This window comes from Octopus bimaculoides, chromosome 19, assembly GCF_046866305.1.
Source record: "Octopus bimaculoides isolate indiv1 chromosome 19, ASM4686630v1, whole genome shotgun sequence".
Taxonomy (NCBI): Eukaryota; Metazoa; Mollusca; class Cephalopoda; order Octopoda; family Octopodidae; genus Octopus; species Octopus bimaculoides.
The window spans coordinates 24,065,533-24,084,562 of NC_142946.1; the positions used below are offsets into that span (position 1 = coordinate 24,065,533).

Consider the following 19,030-nt stretch of genomic DNA (forward strand, 5'->3'; position numbering starts at 1 on the left):
GTTCAATCCCAGTATGTGATATCTTGGACAGTATGTGATATCAGACTGTCTCTGCTGTAGTCTGGAGTTGACCAATACATGGTGAATCAAACTTGGTAGATAAAAACTGCAGAAGGTCACAGTATACATCCATCTTACCCATTACCCATATTTTATATTTTGAAATCTTATGAAAGATTCTGAAAAAGACAAAGTCGTTGGTGTTAGGAAGGACATCTGGCCATAAAAATCATGCCAAAACAGTGGGCTTTGGCACAGTCCTCTTGCTTACCAGCCCCTGTCAAACTGCCCAATCTATGCCAGCACGGAAGACAAACGTTAAACGATGAGGATGATGAATTTGAGATTGATATTTACTTTAAAATCTAATTAGTTATTAATGAATGACTATGGTCAAGTAGTTGTATGCTGTCAACTTAATGTGACAGTTCCCTGAAGGGAATAATACTATTGTTGGTTAGACCTAGGTCTAACCAACAGCTTCCTATTATTCCCTTCAGGGAACTGTCACATTAAGTTGACAGCATACAACTACTTCATCATATCACTACTGCATAAATCTCACTGAGAGATTTAGAAATGTATTATTTCTGACTATGGTCAAGTTTTGCAACCTGATACACACTCATACACGCATGCATACACACACACACACACACACACACACACACACACACTCTCTCTCTCTCTCTCTCTCTCTCTCTCTTTTTCTCTTTCCCCTCCCTCTGTTCTGGTCTGTAACTTTCAGTAGGTTGTCTCATAGACACCCTCAGGTTTCTTCTGTGTTGTAGATTTTTACCTTTTCTTCAGTTCTACCATAAAAGTCTGTCCAACCTTCTTTGATTCTAAAACCAGCTGAAGTTTCATTTCAGTGTCCATGTCTTCAAACTGCCTTTTATCTCAGAGTCAACCTAGCTCTTATGCTAAAGTCACTTATTACTAATCTATAGAGACAGCTACACTCTCCACCTGCAAAAGATTTGTTTGCCTGACTGATAGGTAATCAAGCAGCTGACAGAATAGGCAAACAGATAGATGTAACAGGATTCCAGGAACCTATATACTCTTTATTTCTCACACCAGACCTATAATCCCCATGTATTTCTGAGAAGCCATTTTGTTCCCCTACATGTCCATTAAACTTGCCAAGCTGTTCTAATGAGGTTGCCATCGTTTTTTGTTGAAGTAGTCTTTAGAACTCCTCATAGAAGTGGTCCTCCTGTTTAACCATTACATTAGTTTGTGGTGTTTATGTGATAATAATTGTAGTTTTGTCTGTAACTAGCTTAAACCTTTCATGTGCACTGACTACCTTGATTACTGTATCCAGTTTTCTACTAATACTATGCTAATTCCATTCAATGTATCATGATTTGCCATTCAGAAGAATCTCTATCTTTGTTTCTTACATGTGAAATATCTAAGTCAGCTGGTATGGTCATGTGGCGAAAATGGATGAGGATAGCTGTGTGAAAAAGTGCCATACCCTAGCGGTTGAGGGAACCTGTGGAAGAGGTAGACCCAGGAAGACCTGGGATGAGGTGGTGAAGCACGACCTAACGATGATGATGATATATATATACACATCATCATGATCATGGTTTAACGTCCGCTTTCCATGCTAGCATGGGTTGGACGATTTGACCGAGGACTGGCGAACCAGATGGCTGCACCAGGCTCCAATCTGATCTGGCAGAGTTTCTACAGCTGGATGCCCTTCCTAATGCCAACCACTCCGAGAATGTAGTGGGTGCTTTTACGTGCCACTGGCATTGCATCGGGCAATAGGATATGCTTGGGAAGACCTGTTGAGTCAAGTAAAACCAATATTGTACCTGGGGCCATTGCCCCTGACTGGCTCCCTTGCCGATGGCATGTAAAAAGTACCATCTGAACATGGTTGATGCCTGGTCCACCTGACTGGCTCCCGTGCTGGTGGCACATAGAAAGCACCAACCGAATGTGGCCAATGCCAGTACCCCAGATGGGCTCCTGTGCCAGTGGCATGTAAAAAGCATCATCCAAACATGGTCGTTGCCAGATCCACCAGACTGGCTCCCATGCTGGTGGCACATAGAAAGCACCAACCAGTCATGATTGCTGCCAGGCCTGCATAACTGGCTCCTGTGCCAGTGGCACATAAAAAGCACCCACTACACTCTCAGAATGGTTGGCATTAGGAAGGGCATCCAGCTGTAGAAACATTACCAGATCAGATTGGTGCCTGGTGCAGCTGCTGGCTCTCCAGACCTCAGTCAAACCATCCAACCCATGCCAGCATGGAAAATGAGCATTAAACAATGATGTTGATGATGATGATGATACACACACACACACTTATAGATAATGGCAAAAAGAAAAAGTTTTCTTTGCCAATATGTTGAAAATAGACGCTAAATCATCTAACCGCATAAAATATTTTCACATATATTATTATACTACATGTCAAAACGAGGAAAGCAAGCTAACAGAAATTCATAAAAATATATGACTTTGTATTCATGACTTTGCATCTGCTTCTCCATGGGTATGTCTAAGCATTTCATTTATTTTCATTTTGTGTTCCTCACTGGTAAAGGAGAATCCTTTTTGGATTAATCCTGAAATCATAACTGATTTGGGGATAACTATATTTTTATGAATTTCTGTTAGCTTGCTTTCCTCATTTCGACACGTGGTGCAATAATATAAGTGTAAATATTTTATGTGGTTAGACGATTTAGCGTCTATTTTTCAGCATATTGGCAAAGAAATTTTTTTCATCTTTCTATATACATATACATACATGTATGTGTGTGTATATATGTATATGTTTGTATATATGTGTGTGTCTAGGGTGTGTTTTGCTGGTGTAAACTGACAAAGTTTGTAAACATTGAAGGGAAATATAAAAAAAGTAATTTGATAATGTTCCACTCCTTTGTAATATTTGTTCCACAATGAAAGTGGTGAGCTGGCAGAATCATTAGCACACTGGGCAAAATACTTAGTAACATTTTGTCTGTCTGTATGTTCTGAGTTCAAATCTTGCCGGGGTTGACTTTTGCCTTTCATCCTTTTGGAGTCGATAAAATAAGTACCAGGTAAGCACTAGGGTTGATGTAATTGACTTACTAATCCCCTGAAATTGCTGGCCTTGTGTCAGAATTTGAAAGTTGAAATCAATATTTGTTCTACACTGAATTGCAGATACTCCCTTTGCACTCTCTATCAGAAATACTAGTGATTTGGCCACTGAGAATGTGTAGCCAAAAATCCTATTGTTCACCCATTGTGATGTATAAACTAATTTTTAAAAAATAACAGTTTTGAATTGTGAAGGTATATATATATGAATACTTGGAAATTATGTTATAGACATCAATTATATAATTAATATACAATTGTGTTTCATAGAATAGAATTAATGGATATTTTTATGCTGTTGAGTATGCCACAGTTTTTTCAGGGTTTCAACTCAGATTCCAAGTATTTCCTAGCACTTTTAGTCATTAGTAATGTGAAAAATATCATCAGAATAGTTCATCTATGAAAATGTTTTGCACTCAATTTATGCGTTAAGTGTTTAATTATTTTAGTTAATTAGCTAGAAACATAACTCTAAAAGATAAAAGCAATTCCATCTCAAAGACTTGCATAATTTATTCTAATTCAAGTTTAATACTTTTATATAATTTTCAGTGTAAATTAGCGTTTTCATGAATGTTATGTAAGATTTCATAAAAATTTACAAAGCAATAGAAATTAATTAAAATGAATAAAAAACAGCAGAAATAGAAAGTTAACTTGAAATATGAAAAATGTTGCAATAAACATAACATTTAGAAGAAAAGGTCAGATTGGATAGTTAATCATCTCTCAATTCCGATGTTAAGTGAAAACTGCTAGAAACCACCTGCATTTGTTTTGTTCTTGTGTTCTTGTTTTCTGGGTTTCAACTGTCATTAGTGTTAAAACACCACTGATCAATTTTCTGTAATTCTTAAAGAAATGTTGACTATAAAATTGTTTCCTTGTCAAAGGCTATCACTGTTGCTAGTCGAGTTGCATGTCAGGTCATTTGATTTCATACCCAGTAGAGCTATTTAATAAATTGCATTTTCCTCTTTGAAATATCTCCCACCTCCCAAATCAAACTAAACTTGTATGTCTGATTAGCAATGACTCTCAACCTGGCATATACTATGCAATCGAAAAATATTAGAGAAATTCTCTTCCCCCACCCTGCTACTGCCATCTTTATTTTTGAAAATACAAAATAGAATTTGCATCTGTATACTTCTTCTTTACCATAGTGTTGGACAACATTAAAATGTTTTAAACCATTTTAGTCTTCTTAAACATGGTAGTTTGTTATCTTCCATTTAAATCCTCATGCCTTCACCACTACCAAGGTACCCACCCACCTCATGAGAAGCACCGAGCTTTTTCATTTCTCCTAAAAAATTACTTATGAGTTTTATAATTAGTCTTTTCGTTTTTGTTTACGTCTTAAAGTTTGGAGATCTGATATATCATTCTATTTTAGATTAATGTGATTTTACTTTTAATTTGATTTTTTATTTCAAATTTGTCTTCATAGTTTTTATATAAAATTTTCAATTATAAGTCTTTTGTCAGGTAAAGTATATCTATTGATTTCTTTGTAAAGCTACAACTTGTCAAAAAGAGCATTGGGAGTTACAACTTGAGTGTTCTGTAAATACTCAGTCGTTATTGATGTGTGTGCTATACATAGATTTATTTCCTTTTCATCTCTTTCAATATGAAATAAGAAATTTAGTTTGATTAATTATTGACAGTGCTCAGTGTATTCTATTGAATCCTTGGTCTTTCTCTAAGGAAGAGAGTGATTTGATAAGCACTTATATATTCTGAAGTTTGTGAAACTTAGAAGGAAAATAAATGTAGAATTTGCAATGTATTAAATATAATGGTTTAAACATTCGATGTTCTCCCAGAACTGTTGAATAAGGAGGAGGAAAAAGCACACAGGGAAATTGGCAGTTTTAGAAAGAAATATTTTTTAGATTTTGCAATAAAATGCTAAGTAAATGAAAGTAGCATTCTGTCCACCAAGAATACATCTATACTTCTTGTCAAATCTACAAATCTAGAGGCCTTTTTCATCAATAAAGTAAAATAATATTCACCTTCATTTCCATCCTTCTATATTCATGAATGATAAAACCATCTTCAATGCAACACTTTTATGATCTTTGCTCTAACATCATTTTCAATGGGAAATTATTTCCTAGCTTTCTATAACATCACCATGACACAAACTTGTAATATATGTAAGAGAATCTCACACAAGATTCAGCTAAATTCCTCAAATTCATTTCAAATGCTAGGCCCTCACAATCTTTGGCATATCTCTTACAATATTCTTACATTTATAATATTGCCAAACCTACATCCCAAGGACAAGACTTTCTCTGCAGGGTCAGACAGTTTGTCATCCAAGATCTTTTACTGGTTTTCTACACAGTATCACATAACTGGAGCAGTGCAGTTGTCATACACATACAAACATTCTAGATCACATCAAAACAAAATGCATGTCAATGATTAGCAAAGTTTCTCTCATTCATTTTCTCTATCCACTTGTCTTAAGACATGGTATTTCCCCCCCCCCCCCCCCTTTGTCACTTTAACATCTCTTGGTAAATTTGGATAATACTGACATACAACAGATCACAAATGGCTGTTTCAATATTTTGTCATATCATTTGTGAGGCCTGGTATCCTGAGATCTGATCCCCCGCCCCATCCATATCTAGTAATCAGTGTACCACATCTGCTTAAGAATATGCCTTTCCTACTCTCATTTCCCTCTCAACAAACCCTCCCTTTCTGTCGCTTCTATGTTTTCCTCACAGACTTTACTTTGAAGACCAATTACATGCAGGGCAGGCAAAAATTATAGCCACCTACATCTTCACCTCATTAAACAATTAAAAGAATATTTAGGAGTTAAGTGATTTTTTTTTTTTTTTTTGCATTATCTAATTAAAAATAATTTCATTCTCTAATTAAAAATGATAATTCTTCTCTTTCTTTCTTGAAAAGTCTTATCTGGTTTGCTGCCTATTTTAGTAAGAATTGTAAACATAAAATGATGTGAGAATTGCAAATATGTTGCCAGTTCCCAGTATGGGATGCTGGCAACATATTTGCAATTTGTGCCCCTTGGCTGAAACTAGTAAAAGCTCAATGGAGAGCTTGACTGATTCATTTATCATACCTATAACTAACATGTACAAGATTCTTCTGATTTAACTGTAAGGTAGGTTTTCTTCAGAAGCAAGATCAATGAGATGGTCATGCCACTTTATCACAATAATCACCTCATGCATCATAAAATTCATTCTCTAATGTAGTTAGAGTTATATAAGAAACTTTACTTTCCATACTATATCAGTACCACACGTGATCATCTCAGTTCATATGTTTGGCTGCAGGATAATACTTTATTTTGTATATTGAATTATGCAAGGCTTTAAAATGACTTGAGCAATATGAATTTGATAGGCATTTTCTTACAGTAGCTTACCTTGTACCTAAAGGCAGATAAAATAGACAGTTTAGATAAAAAGAAAGTTCACAGTATGGTCCATATGTAGAATACTATTCAGATAAGTATTAGGTTCTGTCCTTTCAAACATTTAATATACTAGCAGAAAGACCACCCTCCAGGCAGTTTTCTGCTAGCCACTTGATAATATTTTCACATTTGATTTCTAATTCTAATAATTTTTATGATTTTTATGTCGAATCATTTCTTTGTACAATAGTGCTTACTTGCTTGGTAAATATTGCTTTCATTATTTTATTGGTCATAATCTCTCTTTTTTAAACAAACATAAAGGTAGTCCAACTATGTTTAGTGTGCAAAAAAATAGCATCGATCACATAGAGATATTTTAACACCTATAGCATATCAATTAGCCATAGCAGCAAATTCATTTGATAATTCTTAGATAACGAAGGAGAGGAAATAAGTCACATGAGTTCGAAGCTTCAGTAAGTTTTTAATAAGTTGTCCAATATAATTTTTTTCCAGTATGTATAAACAGTAAACTGAGGGCATTTACACAGCAAATTTAAGTCAACAAAATACCTGATTTCCTCATGTGAAATAACGAAATAAAACTTGAAATGAAAAAATTGTAATGAATATATATATTAAGTAAATTATTATTAATGAAAACAATTAGAGGTGGGGGAAAGAGAGTGAGAGACTGTATTGCAAATGAAAATGAAAAATTTCACCAGAATGATATTGTTTATCAAATGTTAAAATCTGTTCTCCAATGAACATAAAGCTTCATCATCATCATCATCATCGTTTAACGTCCGCTTTCCATGCTAGCATGGGTTGGACGATTTGACTGAGGACTGGTGAAACCGGATGGCAACACCAGGCTCCAATCTAATTTGGCAGAGTTTCTACAGCTGGATGCCCTTCCTAACGCCAACCACTCAGAGAGTGTAGTGGGTGCTTTTACGTGTCACCCGCACGAAAACAGCCACGCTCGAAATGGTGTCTTTTATGTGCCACCCGCACAAGAGCCAGTCCAGGGGCACTGGCAACGATCTCGCTCGAAAACCCTACAAGGCCAGTCAAGCGGTACTGGCAACGGTCACGCTCAAGATGGTACATCTTATGTGCCACCCGCACAAGAGCCAGTCCAGGGGCCCTGGCAACGATCTCACCTGGCTTGCCGGGTCTTCTCACGCACAGCACATTTGCAAAGGTCTCGGTCAGTAGTCATCGCCTCGGTGAGGCCCAATGTTCGAAGGTCTTGCCTCACCACCTCAGCCCAGGTCTTCCTGTTAGGGAGTGGCACTTTTTCACGTAGCTATCCTCATTCATTCTCACCACATGTCCAAACCAGCGCAATCGTCTCTCTTGCACACCACTACTGATGCTTCTTATGTTCAGCTTTTCTCTCAAGATACTTACACTCTGATGGGTATGCACATTTACATTACACATCCAGCGGAGCATACTGGCTTCATTCCTTGCGAGCTTACGCATGTCCTCAGCAGTCACAGCCCATGTTTCACTGCCATGTAGCATGGCTGTTTGTACACATGCGTCATACAGTCTGCCTTTTACTCTGAGTGAGAGTCCCTTTGTCGCCAGCAGAGGTAAGAGCTCTCTAAACTTGGCCCAGGCTATTCTTATTCTAGCAGTTACACTTTCAGCGCCCCCCCCCCCACTACTAACTTGGTCACCCAGATAGCGGAAGCTATCGACTACCTCTAGTTTTTCTCCCTGGAATGAGATAGAAGTTGTTTCCTGTTTGTTTACAGTGTTTATTGCACCTGAACATCTGCCACATACAAAAACTAACTTCGTAGTTAATCTGCCTTTGATATTGCTGCACCTCTTATATGTCCATAGCTTGCATCGGGTACATCTTATAGAGTTACTACCTACTCCTTTACTGCATACTGAGCAGGGCCATCTACCTGAAGGGGTTTGTGTTTTATCTACCTTCCTACTTATTAGGATTTTGGTTTTTGCTAGGTTGACTCTAAGGCCCTTCGATTCTAGTCCTTGCTTCCACACCTTAAACTTCTCCTCTAGTTCTGATAGTGACTGCGCAATTAGTGCAAGGTCATCAGCATAGAGGAGCTCCCAGGGGCAACCTGTCTTGAATTCCTCTGTGATTGCCTGGAGGACTATGATAAATAGGAAGGGGCTGAGGACGGAACCTTGGTGGACCCCTACCTCTACCCGGAATTCATTACTGTACTCATTTCCAACCCTCACCTTACTGACAGCATCTCTGTACATGGCTCGCACAGCTCTCACTAACCATTCTTCTATCCCAAGTTTCCTCATTGACCACCAGATAAGGGATCGGGGGACCCTGTCAAAGGCTTTCTCCATGTCAACGAAGGCCAGGTACAGAGGTTTATCCTTGGCTAGATATTTCTCCTGCAGCTGTCTCACTAGAAATATGGCATCAGTGGTGCTTTTACCTGGCACGAACCCAAACTGCATCTCATCTAAATTGATTCGCTCCCTAATTAGTTGGGCTATGACCCTCTCCGTAACTTTCATAACCTGATCTAACAGCTTGATGCCTCTGTTATTATTAGTATCTAAAGCGTCACCATTACCTTTGTAGCAGTTTACTATGGTGCTGCTACACCAGTCATTGGGTATGACTCCTTCGTGTATCACCTGGTTCGTAATACGGGTAACTAGGCTGTAGCCAACACTGCCAGATATTTTGAGCATCTCTGCAGTGATTCCTGATGGGCCAGGGGCTTTCCCTGTCTTCATACTCTTAATTGCTTTATCTACCCTGGTACTGTCAACTCGGATAGCTGGTCCCTCTGTTGGGTCGACATACGGCAGGCTCTCTTTCTCCCATTCATTCTCTTTATTAAGCAATCTATCGTAGTGGCATCTCCACACCTCTTTCTTTGCAGCCTCATTTAGTGCAAGCGTACCATCATCCATGCGAACACATTTCTCTCCTACAACATCACTATTCTCTCTCCTACACTGTCTTGCAACACGAAATACCTCGAGTCTTTGGTCCTCACGGTGCAGAACATTGGCAAATCTTTTCTTATCTGCTTCCCCTCTGGCTAAATAAACCTGTCGCCTAGCTTCCCTTCTGGCAGATTGGTACAATTCCCTGCTACCACCGTTCTTCCAGTCCTTCCAAGCCTGTTTCTTTTGTCTAATAGCCCCGTCTACATCCTTGTTCCACCACCACGTTACTCTGGGTTGAGAGGGGACTTTACACCAGCCACAGATCTGGCCTGTGGCTCTCAACAGGTTGTCCCGCAGAAATCTCCAGTTGTCTTCCACGTTGTATGATGCTATATCCCCTTCTATTTCGTCAAATGCTTCAAGTAACTTGTCTCTAAGTCTCTGTCCATTTGCAGGGTCTTTAAGTTTCCATACCTTTCTCCTCCAAGCCGGTCTATTTCTGGGCACCCATATTGCCTTGATCTCGAAGTCGCTAACTACTAATCTGTGTTGGGGTGTAAGCTTGGCAACGAATATTCAAATTTGTGATATTAAGTTATAACATATGCTTTGAAACTGCCTTTCTATCAATATATATATTAACAGAGAAATTTATAAAAAATTTTCAGAGTGTCAAACCTATAAAAACTCATTAAAAACTATCTTGTACTGATTATTTAAAGTTGTAAACTTGAAATATTCAATAATAAAAAGAAGTTCAGAAATAAATTTTCCTGAAAACTTCAATTTATAAAAAATCTCACTTGCTTAGTAAATATTTCTTTCAGTCATTTATCATAGTTGTAATATAGATCTCTAATTTAAACAAACTTTAAGGTAATCTAACTTTGGTTAGCATGCTAGAAATAGCAATGATCACATAGTTATCATTGTAAGGCTTATAGTGTTCCAAACAGCCATACCAACAAAATCACTCCTTAATTTTTTTTTGTAAGATTATACTGGTATATTAAAAATTTTCATTTTAACAAAAATATTCATTTAACAAACTCTGGAAACTGATATTCTTGAAATTGTGTCTCATATAAACCTCAAAGTTATGCAGCTATTTTGTCTAATAGCATTCATTCATTTAATAAATATTGTTTTTACATTATGTATATAGAATAAACTGTGGGTTTTGCAAATAGCAAATTAAAACTTGAAATGAAAGCATTGAAATGAATATATATTAAACTATCCTTAATGTCAATAGAGGCAAGAGAGAGTGAGAGACTGTTGCAAATGAATAATATAGTTTATTAAACATTAAAATCTACTCTGCAGTGAATGTAGCAAATATTTAAATTTGTGAAAAACTTGTAGGTCAAATATTCAATAAGCTTCAGAAATTGAAATTACAGGAAATTTCTTGGAAAATGATTTTATAAAAAGATTTCCAGATGGTCAAGCCTTTAACAATTGCTTTCCTTTCGTAACTGTTACATACCTAATTAATAAGCAGCTTTCTCCATTATAGTATAGATAAACTGTCCATTGTTTTTCTGGAGAGTGCAGTAGCTAATACTTCTTCATTTTAATACTTCTTGATATATTTACTAGGTGGTGAACTGGCAGAACCGTTAGCATGCTTGGCAAAATGCTTAGCAGCATTCTGTCCATCTTTATGCTGTGAGTTTAAATTCTGCTAAGGTTGACTTTGCCTTTCACCTTTTCAGGGTTGATAAAATCAGCACCAGTTGAATACTGGGGTTGATGTAATTGACCTATCTCTTCCCCTGAAACTGCTGGCCTTGTGCCAAAATTTGAAATCAATATTTCTTGATTTAATTATGTTACATTTTCATCTTTAAGAATAAACATGAAATCTGCAGTTTACAATGGTTTCTACCATGCTGGGGCATCACTTCTATTTTCTGCTACTAAAAACATGTTTGACAATGAAGAAATAGGGAAATTTTTTTCTTTCGTCTGATTTATCCTGATATTTTACACTGCCACCTAATAGAAATTTAGAGCTGCAAAAAAAAAAAAAAAAGAAAAAGAAGATCCATACACATCAATACCATTATCATCATAATTTCTTTCTCTCTTATCATCATCGTCATCATTATCGTCAATATCATCATCATTTATATTGTAAAATTTTTTTTACGTATATTGTAAAAATGCATATTTCTGGATTTATAATTGATATAGCAAATTTTCTAAAAAAAATAAATATTCCAAATCTAAAAATATCTATTTTTGGATGGATTTTTTTTTTCTCGTTTTCTCCAATTTATACCTGATGTTGTATAGCATTTCAGAGATTTCTTTATTTTTCCATTTTTTCCCCCAACATACAATAATCTAATTTTTCCTGTCAACAACTTCTCAATACATTTCATAACTTTCCTCAAAGAGATTAAACAGAAAAAGTAATTTTAAAGTTTTGTAAAATAGCATTTTCTGTTTTTTTAATTTGCAGGGTGGCTTGCATCCAGATGGACCACTTTGTAATTTTCAAGGATTTTGGCTGACATATTTTGGTAAGATTTCTTCTTTTTTAATAAAGCAAGGAAACTTAAGTTTTGTATATCTTATGTATCATCATCAGCAGCAGCAGCAACAGCATCATCATCACCGTCCTCATCACCACCACCACAATCATCATCATCATCGTCACCACCACTACTACCACCGTCATCATCATTATGAGCAGCATCATGATCATCATCATTTAGCATGCATGGGGTGAATGGTTAGAAAAGATTTGATAGTTCCAAAGACTGCATCATGCTCTGCTGCCTACTTTTGCATGGATTGTATGACTCTATGCACCTCCTAATGATAACCACTTTACAATATATACTGGATGCTTTTTATGGGCAATCAGCACTAGTGGGGTCACCATGCAGCTTGCAAAATACAAAATCCAAGAGAGGTGGCTTATACTGGAGATGAGGAATTAAAGTATGAGAGAAGGGCCAGAGCAGAACATGTTTCTTACTGTAGAGGAGCCACATGGCTACTCTCATTCTAGAAGAGAGAGTGGAGGGTAGTCAGAGTGGAGCAGAGAATAGATAAAAATAACGGTAGTGAAGCATCTGTGTGGACCCTTTAGATATGGTAGTTTCCTTCCTTCTTGAGTCAAGCTGACTAATAAGGGTCAGTTTCCCAGTTTCCATTGCATATATATATATATCATCATCATCATCATCTTCGTTTAACGTCCGCTTTCCATGATAGCATGGGTTGGACGATTTGACTGAGTACTGGTGAACCAGGTGGCTACACCATGCTCCAATCTGATTTGGCAGAGTTTCTACAGCTGGATGCCCTTTCTAACGCCAACCACTCAGAGAGTGTAGTGGGTGCTTTTACGTGTCACCCACACGAAGGCCAGTCAGGCGGTACTGGCAACGACCATGCTCAAAATGGTGCAATTTATGTGCCACCCGCACAAGAGCCAGTCCAGGAGCACTGGCAACGATCTCGCTTGAAAATCCCACGAAGGCCAGCCAGGCAGCCCTGGCAACAGTCACGCTCAAAATGGTGCATTTCATGTGTCACCCGCACAAGAGCCAGTCCAGGAGCACTGGCAACGATCTTGATTGAAAATCCCACGAAGGCCAGCCAGGCGGCACTGGCAACGGCCACGCCCAAAATGGTGCATTTCATGTGTCACCCGCACATGAGCCAGTCCAGGGGCACTGGCAACAATCTCGCTCGAAAAATTTCATGTGTCACCCGCACATGAGCCAGTCCGGGGGCACCGGCAACGATCTCGCTCGAGAATCCTACGACGGCCCCGCACAAGAGCCAGTTCAGGGGGTGTATATATATATATATATATATATATATTCCTCCCCTGGACAGGATGCCAGTCCATTTCAGAGTTACTCATTTTTGCCAGCTGAGTAGACTGGAGTAACATGAAATGAAGTGTTTTGCTCAAGAACACAATGAGTCGCCCAGTCAAAGATTCAAAACCACAATCTTATGATCATGAATCCAATACCCCTAACCACTAAGCTACACACCTCCACAAGGTAAGAGGTGAATAGAAATGAATGGAGGCAGAAAAATTGGGATTGTGGGTGGTGGTCACTAGAGTGTATATGAAAGTGGGAGATGGGGATCGGGTAAGGCAGTGAAAATAGTGAGTGAAGAACAAGTGTTGAATGGTTGATAAGTAGGGAAGGAGGAAAAAGTAGGTAGAGCTTAATTGAGGGATGGATGTAGTAAATGGTGGATAATGGGTGGGTAGTGACCGACGGCATTGGGGATGAAGAGTAGCAGAACAGTGGTGATGATACAATCAACAGGAAAATATTAGGAAGAAAAGGAGAGAAAGAAATGGATAGTATGCAAGGATAGGGGAAGAGGTAGGTGTAGTGCATGGGAGATTGAGAGATGTATGGTGATGGAGAAGGGGTGATAATTAGGTAGCTCAGGAGGGTGATCAATGTAAAATGTGGGTGGAGAGGACAGTATTAAAAAATGAGGAATAGATATCTAGTGAAATAGTTTTGAGTAGTGAGAAAAATAAGTAGCATGAATGAAAAGCTGCAGTGCTTTGTGGGGGAAATTTGGCAAAGGGCCTGGTTGTGCATATATTTATGTATGCATACAGGACTTCGAGAAATTAGTTTTGCCAAGTTGGGCAGGTATTTTTGGAAACTATATATTGCCTGTTACCCTAGTCCTTTCAACCTTCACCACTTATCTTAGGTTTCCTTCATTTTTCGTCTTCTGCAAGTTCAGTCTGCATTAAGTGATTGGCACCCCTTTATCCATCTACCAAATCCACTCACAAGGCTTTGATCAGTCTGGGGCTATAGTAGAAGACACTCACCCAAGGTGCCATATAATGAAACTGAGCCTGGAATCATGTGGTTTGGAAGCAAACCTCTTACTACACAGCCATGTCTGTTTATATGTATAAACACACACACACACACGTTTTTTGACATTGAACAAATTGGAAAGGGTCTTAGTTATCAAATGATTTTTAGATTATATCTAATTTCTCTATGACACTCTTAAATTATGAATATAAAATATATATTGTATTGAAAAGCATTTTAAATATAATTAGATACAAGGAATTAGTATTTAGTCAGCATCAGTTAGGGAATAAAAGACCATTATAATTCCCAAAACAGCTATTTTTCTTCTTTCACTTCATATTATTTATCATTCATTCAATTATCTTATTCTATTTTACTACAGACTGGACAGTATTGTTATGGGTGAGCTGTATAACTTTCAATTTATATATGAATGTGGTTCGAGCAACAGAAACTGAAAAGTTTGAATGGTAAGTATCAGTAAGAATCTTGAGATTCTTATCCTTTAAGTGATATTAAATGCTCAAAGACGATATTTTATATCATTTACTTAGCGGTAGAGTTTCCATCATTGGCTAATTTTGATATTGTGTTCTGTGCCAATGGCATGTAAATAGCACCATTTGAGCGTGATAGTTACCAGTGTTGCCTTACTGGCACGTGAAAAAACATTTGAGCGAGGTTGTTGCCAGTGCCCCTGGATTGGCTCCTGTGCAGGTGGCACATAAAAAACACTATTTGAGTGTGGCCGTTGCCAGTACCACCTGACTGGCCCTTGTGCCGGTGGCATGTAAAAGCACCCACTACACCCTCGGAGTGGTTGGCGTTAAGAAGGGCATCCAGCTGTAGAAACTCTGTCAGATCAGATTAGAGCTTGGTGCAGCCATCTGGTTTGCCAGTCCTCAGTCAAATCGTCCAACCCATGCTAGCATGGAAAGCGGACGTTAAACTATGATGATGATGATGATGATGATTACAGTGATGTTATTTAACTTTTGATGTCAGAGGTGACTAATTGACAGCAGTGTTAAAACATAAAATTAAGTTTCATCCCCTTGTATTTTGAGTTTAAATGTGGTCAACAATAAATTAGTTCATATCATTTATATTCTGAGGTCAAATCAATTTGATCCTTTCATCACAAAAAAATTTATACCATGTTTCAAAATTATTGTTGTTGAATAGATTTGAAGATTTTCATATTCTCAATAGTAAAGAAGTGAGTACCTCAAATCTGTTCTACTTTTATAAATATGACATCCAATTGGTAATAACCAAGTATTACCTATTTTCTGTGAAAGAAAGAGCCAGGTTTCTTAAAGAGGAACCCTGGGTTCTATGAAAAATATTCAGAGTTCCATTTTCAAAATATTAAGTTGTATAATGTTTTTATGAATAAATATCTCTATAAAAAATATTTGTTCTATTTAATATTTAATGTCAATATATGGTTCCACAAACCATATTTTGAGATTTGTGTTAAAATATGTTTGTGAATGACAAAATCAGAGCATGCTGAAAAAGTTGATGATGAAAGATTATTTTTCACTTAAAGTTTTGTATACAATCCCTCTCCTGGCCCACCAAAATCAATTAAAACATACACAGAAAAGAAAGAAGGATGTGGAACATAAAGAGAGTGATACATACACCATTGTTATTGCTTTCTGTTAGCCAAATGTAGTACTTGTAAAGTATGTTGTATTGCTTTCTTAACTTTGTCATCTATGTGTATTGTGACTATGTAAAGAAGTTGTGTGTCTATGTAAAGAATTGGGCAAAAGGCCTGGTATGTATTTTTGTGTTCTGCATGTGTGGTATGTTTATGAGAATGATGCTTGGTTGAATTTGATGTTCCCTGGTGTTGCTGATAAGAGAAGAAATAGTAAATGTGGTAGATGCAGGAGGTACAATTCAAAGTCTGCTGCTATGGAGCCAGGATTCTATGTGTTTTAAATAAGGTTTGAAGTAACTGTGCAGCAGTATTTGAAGAATAGTGGGAGAATGGTATCATCTGTGTATGAGGTTTTCAGTATGTTTTATGAAGGTATGGGAAGGCTGTAGATGTATTGGTTGAGAAAAAAGTTGAGTGAGAGAGTGGATCCCTGTGTTACTCAATTTGAGAAATTAAAGGGTTTGGAAGTACACTACATATGCATGGTGGTCTGAAAGCAGTTTACTAACAGTGTTTTTGTTTCTGCCTTAAAGTGGTATTGACACATTTTGTATAAGTGGATAGTGGGGAACAGAATTGAAAGTTTTGCTGATGTTAATAATTGTCAGAATAGTGTATTTGTGTTCTTTTGTGTTAGATATGTAAGCAATGTAGTGGTTGAGTGTATTTGGTCTCAGTCTATGTTCCTTTACAGAGAGAGAGAGAGAGTGATGTGGGAGTTTGTGATGGTAAAGATTAACCTGTCTAGATTTTTAAGGGTGTGTAGAGGAGAATGTTAAATGTCTATGATTTGACTTCACTTGAGTTTTTGTTGGGTTCATAACAATAGTTGGATGTTTCTTCAGTGTAGTGAGTTGACTCCAAATTCAATATTTAAAGGATATATAGTTCTATTCTATACAAAACCACATAGGAAACAGGATTGTTATATGTACATTGAAAGTCAACAATAATTAGATGTAGTCGATATTAATAGAGTTGCAAAAGATCTGATCAATTAACTTCAAAAAGGGAGAGAAAAAATTTATACTCTTAGAAAATCTGAATTGTTTTAACCTGAAAGAAATAATACAGAGGTCACTGAAAGAAGAAATAACTATTTTTTTTGTTTATGTTGTCATCCCAGTCACCATCATCATCATCATCATCATCATCATCATCATCATCATCATCATTTAATGTCCATGTTCCATGCTGGCTAGGGTTTGATGATTTGACAGGATCTGAAGATCCAAAGACTGCATCATTCTCAAGTGTCTACTTTAGCATGGTTTCTACAGTTGGATACCCTCCCTAGTTACCAACCACTTTACTGCTTGTATTATGTGCGTTTTTTTTTCATGCCACCAGCAACCAGTTACCATGCAACTTCTAAAATTATGATCTCTGAAGGTTCTGAAGGGAATGGCTTTACTCTAGAAGATGATGAGTCAAAGTATCTGAGAAGAGGCCAGAGCAGAACAGGTTTCTTTCTGTAGAGGAGCTACATGGCTACTCATGTTTTAAGAGTGATTGGGTGGATCTGGAAATAGATAAAAATAGTGGTGATGAGGTATCTGAGTGGACCCTCAAGGTACAAGGTGAGTAAAAGTGAATGTGAACAGAAAAACTAGGATTGTGGATGTGCAGAGTTTGCAAAATTGTGCAAAAGAGTGAGAGATGAGGAATGGGTGATGGGGTGAATATAATGAATGAAGAACAAGTGTTGTTTGATAAGTAGGGAAAAGTAGGTGGCAACTGTAGAGACTAGGTAGGGTTGAGGGATGGATGGATGTAGTGAGTGATAGATAAGGGGTGGGGTAACTAATGTTATATATGAATTTGGGGAGGTAGAGGAGTGTAGAAGATGACTGTCTGTGCAGAAAAATAGGGTGATGAAGAGCAGCAGAATAGTACTCAAGGGAAGGATGAGAGAGGAAGAGAGGTGATGAATGGTTGGATAGGTTGCAAGAATGTGGAGAGAGGGAGAGAAGCAGGCATACTGCATAGAACAAGTGAGAAATGTATGGTGTGATGTAGAGAAGGAGAAATAATTTGGTGGGTTAGGAGATGATTAGTGTAAAATGACGGTATTAAGAATGAATGATGGACATCAAATGAAACAGTTCAAGATAGTGAGGAAGATAAGTGGTATCAAAGAAAAGCTGAAGTTACAGAGACAATGGGTGGTAGGGGTTTCTTGAGAAGGAAATTAGGTGAAGGATCCACTTGTGCACACACATACACAGCACTTCCAGAAACTCATTTACACCAAATTGGGTGGGTTTTATTGTGCATCACATGTTGCCAGTCATCATGTTCCTTTATCATCTCCTCCATGAGGTTTGAGGTTCCTAGAACAGCCTTCACCACTTCATCCCATGTCTTCTCTCTCTCTCTCTCTCAAGTTTCATCCACATTAAATGAGCAGCACATTTTTATACAGCTGTACTGTGCTTGTCGTTCACGTCACACATCCACGTCAACTCTTCCATCTTTCTTGCAAACTATATCTGATTCCTCTTATGCCCAGTTTTCTTCCCAGAACATTTATACTGCCATTCATGAACACTTATATTGTACATCCAGTGGAGCATGTTTGCTTCATTTCTTTTCAATCTTCTCAAGTTCTCTGCGTTCAAGGCATGTGTCTCACTACCGTTCAGTATTGCAGTTCTAATACAAGCATCAAACAGTATGCTCTTCACTGTAAAGTAGTAGCTCCCTGAACTTTTTCTAACCTAGCTATTATACATTCAGAGCATGCAGCTATTATACAGGGTGTCCACAAAGTCTGGGTACATGGGATTAACACATACTTTAAGAAATTATTATTTCTTATATTTAATTGTTTATGTTATGATTTTATTTACTCTATGTACCAAGACTTTGTGGACACCCTGTACATTCCTGCTAATTACATATCCTAGGTGACAAAAGCTATCAATCACGAGTGAGCCATCCAAAGCCATTTAAGAGAATCTATTTCCAGTGTGCTCATAGTATGTACTACTCCAGTGCATCTGTCACATACGAAACTTTCCTTCTGTAATTGTCTACTTGGTTCCACATCTCTTG

The 19,030-nt window shown here is 37.5% G+C and overlaps 1 protein-coding gene across 1 annotated transcript in view; it reads left to right on the plus strand.

Moving 5' to 3' along the window:
* LOC106884106 (uncharacterized) overlaps nt 1–19,030 on the plus strand; it is a 282,261-nt gene that overhangs the window by 173,702 nt on the left and 89,529 nt on the right. The window contains exons 5-6 of the mRNA XM_089366625.1: nt 11,934–11,994; nt 14,681–14,768. Coding sequence (XP_089222751.1) covers nt 11,934–11,994; nt 14,681–14,768 — 149 coding nt within the window. The remainder of the gene's footprint in view (nt 1–11,933; nt 11,995–14,680; nt 14,769–19,030) is intronic.